At 38.5% G+C, this 11327-nt stretch overlaps 1 protein-coding gene across 3 annotated transcripts; it reads left to right on the forward strand.

The window, feature by feature from the left end:
- The first annotated feature begins 910 nt into the window (after positions 1 to 910).
- Positions 911 to 11021, forward strand: LOC129867068 (COUP transcription factor 2). Of its 3 annotated transcripts, none has more exons than XM_055940215.1 (3): positions 911 to 1182; positions 5811 to 6338; positions 8397 to 11021. In XM_055940215.1, exons 1-3 carry the CDS (start codon positions 1146 to 1148, stop codon positions 8669 to 8671), a joined length of 840 nt encoding a protein of 279 aa, XP_055796190.1. In that variant the 5' UTR covers positions 911 to 1145; the 3' UTR covers positions 8672 to 11021. The 3 variants fall into 3 exon arrangements, with proteins under 3 accessions (XP_055796190.1, XP_055796188.1, XP_055796189.1); XM_055940213.1 differs by lacking the exon at positions 911 to 1182 and adding an exon at positions 3601 to 4820 and having other exon boundaries at positions 5793 to 6338; XM_055940214.1 differs by lacking the exon at positions 911 to 1182 and adding an exon at positions 3603 to 4820.
- Positions 11022 to 11327: the final 306 nt, after the last annotated feature.

The following is an 11327-nucleotide window of genomic DNA, read 5'->3' on the forward strand; positions in this document are numbered from 1 at the left end:
GCCAAGAAGTGCACCACCAAAAATAAAGGAAAATGTTTTGTGTAACTGTAGGCTACTTTTATCATTGATTCATCATAGACATGAGTTTATCCAGAGAATGTGAAAAAGTATAGGACAAATCTGTTACTTTTCAACTGATGAAACTGCCCATATAGGCCTATTGCTGTCATTAGTTGTTATTCTTTACAGCTTTCGTTGTCCACACATAAGTCTATATATCGTGGCTAATCTACAAAAGTAGGCTAACGGTTTAAATGCGAATGTGTGGAAGGCCATATGAAAATATATACTTCACCCCCTGAACTTGACAAAGGACCAGAAACGGTGAATATCTTCAACCTATAGTCTCTCTCTCTCTCAGTACAGAGGTCAGGTCAAATCACCCTCTCTCCCCCCTCTCAATGTCTTTTTCTCAGTGTGTTAGTGGACGTTTGTTTGTAGACATATGAGGATGAGAACGTAGCCTACTATCAGTGAAGCTATCTCTCAATTGAAATGCGCCTATCTGAAAGCAATCATCTCCGTGCCTCGTTCACTAACAACAGTTGTGGTTGTCAACCACATCAACAACAATGCAAATAGTAATATTAACAGCAATAATTCGTCTACTAATAATTTCAAGTGTTACCAGTAATAATAATAATAATAATATAGTTGTTACAACACACTGATATACATTTTTCAGCAACGAAGGAATATTTTACAAATTGGGGTTATCCACTTGTCAGCTAGACTATTGGTGTCATATGTTGAAACTGATTTACATCCAATATTCTGACACAAATGAAGCGATAATGTATAAAAGCATCACTACTGTCAATACAAACAGGTGTCTGTCTATATTCTGACTTCACCCCCTCCCTATACCTCTCATCCAGCCCACACAAAGCAGCGGCATACATGCGCGTTTTACCCATACTGTAGAACAGAAAAGACGCACAGGAGCATCTTGCTGTTTTACTTTTCTCCTTTTTAAAGACAGCCACATCAACCACTACTTATGAAGACAAGTCAATTTACATTACAAGGTTTAAGTTGAGCACATAAATTGAACTATTTCATTCCGTCTGGAAAGGACACCTTGCCTGTCTATTCTCGACATTATATCGAAAAGAGAAGACTAGTAGATATTCTGATGAGAGAAGATGCTTCACGCTGCGGACGAATCGACGTATGCATTTGGTACGTTTGTGAGAATAGCCTATATACATTATTGTCTACAACAATCTCACAATCTATTTTATGAAACATATAGGTGGGTTTAGATGTAGCGTACCATGTGTTTCTGCTCAATATGTATTGCAATTAATGTTTCGATTAGACAATAATTATCTGGTTATGCGTCCTTATATCTTTATCGTTTGCCTGTAGCCTTGGTAAGACTCATTAGGTTTTAGCGATTTTTTTATGTAAAAAGTGTTGTGTTTTAAGACTAAACAGCTTTTTGATGTATCCATTTTGATAGTCGTTTTATTTACGACAAAGACAACTACCTAATGCCAAGCATGCGCTCACATTCAAACATTTCATTAAGGAAACAAACATGACAAAATGTTTATACTCACCAATGGAGTGGTCATGTAGATTCCACAATACAACAATAAGATACACTGCCGACAGGGATAATATTTAGACCCTAGCGTTAACTTTAGAATGAGTGTTAAGCTCAAGACCAAGTATTATATCAATCAACGATTAAAAGCCTATACAAACATTCCCTGTGCCTACAGAGCATATAGGATATGAAAAGCCGAAACAGAGACCTACACGCATACCTCGACGACGTCCAAGTCATTTAGAAGACATTTTCTAAAACACTCAGTTTGAAATGGGAGCACGTTACTTTGGTCAACGTGGAAGACAAGAGAACGAGGCATTTTCCATGTCGGAAGGCTCCTCGGAATTGAATCTCGATTTGAGACAGAAAGGATCCATACGCTAGGGGGCACCCAGATACTGTAATAGATCCCTTATTCTGTATCCCCCCCATTGACAGCATATGCTCTGATTTAGCTCTGTAAATTTTTCACAAGACCCAACTTTGACAGCCCCATTGTGATTTTGAAAGTACCAGCTAACAATGCTCAGAGTAGAAACTTCAAGGAGCATATAGGGGCCAATTTAGGCTAAATACTTCATAGATATGCTTTGTCTTCAAATGAAACACCATTCACTCAGGCCTATGCGACATATGTAGCATATGATAATAGATTAAGATATATACAGATATTGTTTAACAACCTTCAATACACTCCATGAATGTTATCAGCTATAGCCTAGAAATCATGAACCAAAAAAAAATCTCACAATAGCTCACCATATCTCGGGTTTTCTGATATGAATTGAGAGAGGTCCAAACTCTCATATAGGCTATATCCATGGCAAATCATTGTGTTGTGGGCTACATCTTGGACGCTAAGGCTACCTAAAATAGGCCTACTTTATAGACTAACGATTACAATCCCTCGTGCTTGTGTTTAATTTATTGTAACTCTATAAAAAGCTATTTATCATACACTTGCAAATGTGTAGCCTACAGGTATTCATAATCATCACAACCAGAAGTAGAAAAAAAATAGAAATAATTTAATAATAGGCCAATGCGTGAGTTAATAGAAGGAAACCGTGATGTGGCATGTTCTGAAATAAGATAGTGCATATATTAGCTATTAGCCTATATTGTAATACAGCATTGTGAATGAACATAGGCTAAGTTTTCTGATAATATGTCCTAATCAGTCTAATGAAACAATAATAATAGCCCTATTTGTATAGCACCTTTCATACAGCAAATGTGTTGTAATGACAGGAACATTTTCAACAAGCAATGTTATCATTTGTTTTGTACAAAGCCATATCATATAATAATGTTTAATTTAATCTAGATTAATTTATGATAGCCTACTTCTACTGCATTCTGCAATCTCTAATGTAGCCTAATGGTAGACTGAAGTTTGACTTTAATGCAGGAGCACTATAGGCTACTCCATCTCATGAAAGCATATATCAGATGTAAAAATACCATCCTCACCTCTCTCAGACTTGTAGATGTAAGGAAAAATAAATATCGGGAAACATTTATTAGGTTAGTGCTCTCCGGGATCCTTGAGACGTACATACCCTTAACCCTAACCCAAACTTAACCTCAAGCCTTACTCTAACCTTAACATTAACCTTAACCTTAACCATAACCATAACCATATCCCTTACCTAACCTAACAATTTTAAATGTAAACTTCAAGGGACATCCCAAGAAACCCGGATAGCAACGACCCACTGACTTAAGCTATACTCAGTCACATAAGAAACATTATGTGGTCAGAGAATGTAATCATTGAACATGAATTTACATGTATATTTAATGAAAAAATGTGAGTGAATTAGAAGCACGGTCCTCTCCTCTAATTCGTCTCCTTTTAGGACCAAGCATCTTCTCGACCCCTATCCTGCTTTGGCAAGGCACCAAGTAGCACAAGTACCGACTAGCCAATGGGGTTCAGGGGGAGGTCCATGAGCTCTGACCAGTCAAACACAGTCACTTTCCTTATATGGCAGCTCATCTCCATGGTAACATGTGCTAAGTTGCAGCAGTCGTGTCAAAGTTCACTATATAGAGAGCTCAGTGAGCTGATCAGAGAGAAAGCATTCTGCCAGCCAAGCTCCTACTATTCGCAATCACTTCCTAACCTCACCCTTTTTAACATATTTGATCACTTTGATTCTCTGTTATTTTTCTTATTATTTTTCCGTGCATGAAGGAGGTTCTATAGGTTGTGATCTTTTTGTTTTATTATCACTTGCTTGTCGGAGAGTTGACTTCATATTTGACTAAAGCATTGGCTTCAGCTGCTCGCACCACCTCACAAGAAGAAAAGGGAGAAGCAGCAATATTTGTTTTACCAGTTGATGATTTTCATCAAGACTTGAGCTGGAACTTGATAGCGCTCTGCTGCTAGTGTGTAGCCTACATCAATTGTGTGTTTTATGCTGCTGTCACGTCACCTACGTTCAACGTACTGCTCCGTTTCTTGAATAGGCTACCTCATTTCATTATCGCAATCATTTGCTATTTTTTCCCCCTTGAAAGATCTCCTGGATGGCTGACTGCAAGCGCCCCTGGACTTGGCCTCTAAGTGCAAGGCTGCGATTCAGCTCGCCATCACATCAGTTTTAAAACGTGTGCTTCGCATCGTCTACAACAGCAATATAATTTGACATTTTCGAAGATTCAACGAACAATCGACAACAGTAGGCTTTTGGCATTTATTTTTTTTGCTATTAATTTTGATTACAGCGTGCTGCATTCTTTTGAGAAAACAAGCACCGCGAGACCAAAAACGGCAGACAAAAAGTTTCCTTACGTTGACTGATAGATATGGCAATGGTAGTGTGGAGAGGCTCCCAGGACGATGTGTCTGAGACCCAAGGTACCCTTTCTTCGCAATCTCAAGGAGGACTATCCCTTCCGACCCCTCAGATGAATCTGTCAGGCTCTCAGGTCGCCCCTCCGACCCCTCAGACAACCGTCCAAGGACCCCCGAACAACACTGTACAGTCTACGCCGACAAACCAGACGATGCAGTCGGAGAAACAGCAGCCACAGCACATAGAATGCGTTGTTTGCGGGGATAAATCTAGTGGTAAACACTATGGCCAGTTTACTTGCGAGGGGTGCAAAAGCTTCTTCAAACGGAGCGTACGAAGGAACCTCAGTTACACATGCCGTGCCAACAGGAATTGTCCCATTGACCAGCACCATCGCAATCAGTGTCAGTACTGCCGCCTCAAAAAATGCCTGAAAGTTGGCATGAGACGGGAAGGTATTGGGATTTTTATTTTATTTTTTATTTATTTGCGCTGTATGTCGTGCGCTGAATGAATTATGTAATTGTATGTGTTGCCGTCTCCCATATTCTCTCCCGGATTCTTCTTCCATAGGCTGCGCGGCCGAAGCACGCTATGGGGCCGTCAGAATTTAGTGCTTAAGACCGATCGTAGCAAACCTTCATTTTAGCGTTCGATTGAAGTGTTATATTTCTTAAACGCTATATTCATCATGTGTCCTTCACAAACAATAGTCATGAGAGTTTGGATGTAGATTATTAGAACTGAATCGTCCTCTTAGAAGAGACAAAATGGATATGCATCTGTATTTGAATACAAGCGCACATACAACGTTATTATGGCGAGTGTGGAGTGAAGAGACAGCTTGTTTAGATCCCACGCATTACGTGTCGTGTTAATCTCGACCAGAAAACTGAGCTGTACATAGAAAATGGCATATGTGTATCATTAAAATTGTTATATTCAATGATCAGTCGAAAATAGTAGTCAATATAAAACCAGCCGAATAGATTGCTAAGTAGGTTAAGGGTTACAACATGCAGGGACTGCCTTGCCTTTGTGCTTCTAGTGCGCTCATGTTGTTGTAGCCGAACACCAACATGAAAATGTAAAACCCAGATTTATAACTAGCCTACTTCTAACATGTTCCATAGAGAACCATTACTTTCCCGGGCAATATGTTTGTATCGATCTCTACAGTAAATAACAGTCATTGTTTGTAAGTATGTAGGCTAGCCTATTTGTTGTAGCCTATGTATTGTTTTAGTTTATAATGTTGGATCCATAGATTTCATCTTAGCATTTGAATAGCAAAAGTAATGTCTAAACTGGTACATAGCATGTGTATTCCTCGAACTGCTATAGTGTAACAACATTTGACATAGCCTCCTGGTCAGGAGGATTACAATGTCTCTTGATGTGTAGAATTCAGGCATCAATATCTGCAGTTTCTCTTTTTACTGCAGCGGTGCAACGGGGACGGATGCCACCCACACAGCCACACCATGGTCAGTTCGCCTTGACAAATGGGGACCCACTCCACTGCCATTCCTACTTATCCGGATATATCTCTCTACTGCTAAGAGCGGAGCCCTACCCAACGTCCCGGTATGGCAGTCAATGCATGCAACCCAACAACATAATGGGCATCGAGAACATATGTGAACTGGCGGCCAGGATGCTGTTCAGCGCCGTGGAGTGGGCCAGGAATATCCCCTTCTTTCCAGACCTTCAGATTACTGACCAGGTGGCTCTTCTGCGGTTGACCTGGAGTGAGTTATTTGTGCTCAACGCCGCACAGTGCTCCATGCCTCTCCATGTGGCTCCACTTCTGGCGGCGGCTGGTCTACACGCCTCCCCCATGTCTGCGGACAGAGTGGTTGCCTTTATGGACCACATTAGGATCTTCCAAGAACAAGTGGAAAAGCTGAAAGTTTTGCACGTTGACTCTGCTGAATACAGCTGCTTGAAGGCAATTGTGCTCTTTACTTCAGGTAAGCTCAAAATTGCAACAACAAAAAAACAATAGAATATATAATTTCCAGTTATGCGTTTAGAGAATATGTTTAGGTCACGTGTGCTTTGTCCTTTCCTGTTTGAAAACAATACTAGGCTAGGCATGCAATAGAATATATAAACAGTGTACATTTTTGCAAACGCCTGGCCTGTCCTAAAATCCCATAGAGGATAAAAACATAGGCCTATGGCTATCAACTGCCTGTAGGCCTATATCACTGCACTGTTGGGCATTAGTCATAAAATGGCCCACCATTTGCATTTACTGCCTGGTCAGGCATAGGCACACTTGATTAAATTTGTGTCCACTCCCATTCATGAATTTAGAGATTAATACCGAATAACAAGTTTATTCATATTAATTCCCCTTTCCCCCAATACAGCAACATTTGGTGCCCCTTCATACAGTGTCCTAAATGCGCTGTCCCAAATATATACTCTGAAAGATAACTTTGACCCACATCATAAAAGTCACTCATAAGAATATTTCAGTGGAGACATGCTATAAAAACAAACTGTCGGTATTTTTGTTGAAGTTATACCTTGAGAATAGATTGCTTACCAATCAAATATATTGTTTATGTCGGGAATAGACATACAACGTAGCCTATTCTCGCCAGGGAGGGCCATAAATTGTAGGGAATAGCGTATTCTATTGACGGAATAGCGCATTTTATTGAAGATTTAGTTAATAAAATAACAACTTTGCCTTTCTACCACATTTAGCCTGATCACACGACGGACATTACACATATTTCGGGAAAATACTTTCAATTTCCCTCTGTTCTCTTAGGAAGATCTAGGGATCCAATACATTTTATGGACTCCTTCCAGAACTGGGTCATGACCCAGACTACCCTCCTATATGATTACATTACATAATTAAAGTGGGGAATAAAGAACAAGTGTGAAAATACACAAACTTACGCAGAAATAAGCAATTACTAATCTAACGTATAAGTTGTTTTTACAATAAGCCTTCAACATTTGATCATTTTCATGTAACTACTAACATTTAGCTATTGGTTTAGGCAAATTCTACAAAAATACCTGGGGGTTTAAACAATATATCGTTGTGATAATGAATGCTTCATTTTGTCTATTTGAATCTTTATTTAATTGCATGTAGGCTATTATGTATTCTATGAATAGGCTATGTAGACTACAAGAGTTTGCACTGCTAAGCTACATATCATTGATCCGCCATTTTTGGGGGTTATTACGGTGACTTGGTTAATACAATCGCTGTTTGTGGTTGTTTCGGTTTCTAGCTCTACTTCAAGCGAAATCACAACGCAGTAGCTACAGAGGTCACCATGTCACAACTCTCTCACCCTGTCCGCGTGCGCGAGTGCGCGAGTGTGTATGTGTGTGTTTATGTGTGTGTTAACCCAAACTACTATTAAAATGTAAACATTTGTGATTGAGTTCGATGCTTGTCTAGTTGATTACAAACAACAGCCAGTTTCCAAATATAAGGCAACAAAATAGGAATTTGCCTGTTCTTATTCACCGCACTACAGTGCCACTAATAATCACAAAGCCTATTGATGATTAGCCTATGCACAGGACATAAATGGTGACTATTATTAGACAGTTTATCAAGAAAATAATTTAGGCAAACTGAATATAATATTTATGTTGATATTAGTAGCGATAACTGGCCTATGTTTGATTTGACAAAGTGATATCAAACACTAAATGTTTGATTATACATAATCACAGTTGGGTTGTTTTTTGATTGTTTAATCAATATGCAATATAGGTTGTTATATTATGGCCTACAAGCACACCTCAGCGGCCACAGTCAAAATCATTCTGATTTAACACCACAAACAGGGTATGTTTTCTTTAAATTTACAAGCAGCCCAAACGACTAAACATTGTTTGTATTTTAAGCGCACCTGTCATCGTTATATATATATATATATATATATATTGCCAACGAGAGGGATATTATGCATTAGTAGTGTTCTGTCGTAAATATGTGTTGAATTTTGGGTCCAGCATGATTAATGTTTATTTATTTTTTTCAGACGCTTGTGGCCTCTCAGATGTGGCCCATGTGGAAAGTTTGCAAGAGAAGTCCCAGTGCGCTCTGGAGGAATATGTTCGGAGCCAGTATCCCAACCAGCCGACACGATTTGGGAAGTTGTTACTTCGCTTGCCTTCACTGCGCACAGTGTCTTCATCGGTCATAGAGCAATTGTTTTTCGTCCGATTGGTAGGTAAAACCCCAATTGAAACCCTCATCAGGGATATGTTGCTTTCGGGGAGCAGTTTTAACTGGCCTTACATGTCAATTCAGTAAGCAGAAGGAATGAACAAAGGGGTTAAGAATGGTTAGTGCTTCTTTTGTAGAAGGAAAACGGCTGTTACAAGAGCTTGCTTTCACAAAGAAAGACATTGTCATAAATGACTGTGAATTTAAAAAATTGAGACATTCATCGAACTTTCAAAATGCAGATAAAAGCTCCCCGTGTCATTCGGAATAAGTTGCTTCTTATCCATTTTTTAAGAAAAATAAATAAAACAAAAACAAAAATAAGGAAAATGATTTTGGTAATCCTCAAATCGAAAATGAAACTATAAAGTGCATTTAAAATGAGTATTTGGAAAAACTTAGGAGAAAAGAAAAAGTAAGTTTTCTTTTTCCAAATTAGCCTACTTGTCCTGTGTCCATGTATCTAGCTATTTTTTGTACTTTTCTTTTGTTCCTCCTTTCTGGTTCCAAACCGGCCTATGTGATTCTGTAGTACAGGTGGTGTTCTTTTCTAAAACCATGACTTCTTTTGAAACAGTTAAGTAATGTAAAATGTTCTTCAAGAATTAAAACTAAATCCACAGCAATATAGGAAAAGGCTTATAACTACATGCTTAATGCTGCAAACGCACTTACTCTTAGAATGACCCCCACTAAACTGGGCAAGGGAGTTTCTTTTGGTGGTGTTCAAGTTCAACTTTCTGATCCAGCTAAATCATTTCTCTTTCCAATTGAGAATATAGCCTAGGCTAAGTGATGTTCCAGGGTTGCCCTGTTTTGCCATTGCTAAGTTGAGCCAGTCGAACCACATCAGCTCTTAATATAGAACAAGGATTCTACAAGGCACTGTCGACAGTAAAACAGCTATTACTGAACAGCGAATGAAATAGCCTGCATACTGGCATCCTATGTTTAATGAACCCCTTTCTGGCTGTATTCAACTTCGTGTGTCCCCTCATGCACCCAGTTCCAAATGTGTGGCATTCATTTGCAGACAGTTCAACAAAATTATGAAAGCCTTGAGGTATGGGCTACTGAAGGGTGAGTGTGGCTTGTAAACGTAGATGCACAGCTATTTTAATTGTTATGTTCATTTAGATATGGTATTAACTACCAATGCATTGAACATTGTGTCTTGCAATGTATAGGCCTCAACATCAATCAAAACATCTAGTCATACAATACCTTATTTTGAAATTGGAAAGGTCAAGGGTCATATACCTTTTATGTAGGCCTACAGCTGGAATAGTGTTTAATAGCAGTATTATTACGATGTCCCTGAAATGTCACCCTCTCTACACTTCAAGCATTAAGTGCCTGAAAAGTAATTTCTTATCAAAACGTTGTTTAAGTACACAACTTTGGGAACACTATTAGATTTGAAACTTCAGTCTTATGCTCATGTATTTCACTTGAAAAACATTAATTAGAGGCAGTATTGTTGTAAATATAGGTCAATTAATTTCAAGAGTTTTCCTTTATACAAAGTATATGTGATTAAGAAAAACTGTGGTTGCCATTTTTTCGGTAATACAACGTCTTCAATTGAGTGACAGACTTAGCTAGTAGCACTGAAAGTTATGTTTGTAATGTATATACATATTACGACAAAAATGTTTTCTTTTTCATGTATTTAGACTGTGAATGCATGGCCACAGGTCGCTAACCTATTTTATCTTTGATATATATAAATGTAAATGTTTTTGACTGTATAGATATAATCTGTGCATTCAGTACACTAGCCCTTGTATTTAAAAAAGAAACAAAACGTTCAATAATAGGCTAAGACTAAACAGGGTGAGCTGGTTTGGAAAGGAGTAGCTATTTTGACTTAGTGTTCTGCTCCTTTGGTCTGTGACAGATGCCTTGTGTGTGTGTGTGTGTGTGTGTGTGTGTGTGTGTGTGTGTGTGTGTGTGTGTGTGTGTGTGTGTGTGTGTGTGTGTGTGTGTGTGTGTGTGTGTGTGTGTGTGTGTGTGTGTGTGTGTAAGCTAGCAATTTTGTCCTTGTTTTTGGGGCTTTTCTTCAACACACAAGACACCATGTTGTGGTTGGACAAAAAGGGATCATATTATGTAGTTGATTGAACAGTGCTCTTTGGCTGTTCCCATGCCACATATGGACCAGAGAATGATACATGATTGTAATTATGAACAGTTTAAACTGACCCACGTTTTTATATAAATATATAAAAATATATGACTGCAGGGTATTGATAACGTATAGATACTTTTTTTATGATGATTATGATTATTAATTGCAAGTGATATATGTGAGTGTGTGTGGAAGTTTATAGTTGAACACAATTCTTGTTTGTTTGTGTTAGCTTATTGTAAACAAGCATTCTGCTGTAAATTTGTTCTTGGTATTAAATTATAATTTATGAATTGGAAAACAAAACGTTTTTTCATGTTTTTATTACTAAACAGTCAAAATAATGTGTGTGCATGTATGTGTGTGTATACATGTGTGTGTCAGAGAGGGGGAGAGAGAGAGCGAGAGAGAGAGAGAGGGAGACAGAGAGAGCGTGAGAGCGTGAGAGAGAGACTATTGGGTATATGCAATTATTGGCGTCACAAATTGAAGTGAAGTTGTCCTATGTGTATCAATGCAAAGGAGAGGACTGTTGGTATGTAGGCTACTATATATTTGTACAATGACATTTGAACAACGTTTACTTTGGTATTTTAGCATGTTATATCGCAT

Source organism: Salvelinus fontinalis, chromosome 12 (assembly GCF_029448725.1).
Source record: "Salvelinus fontinalis isolate EN_2023a chromosome 12, ASM2944872v1, whole genome shotgun sequence".
In the NCBI taxonomy this organism is placed as follows: Eukaryota; Metazoa; Chordata; class Actinopteri; order Salmoniformes; family Salmonidae; genus Salvelinus; species Salvelinus fontinalis.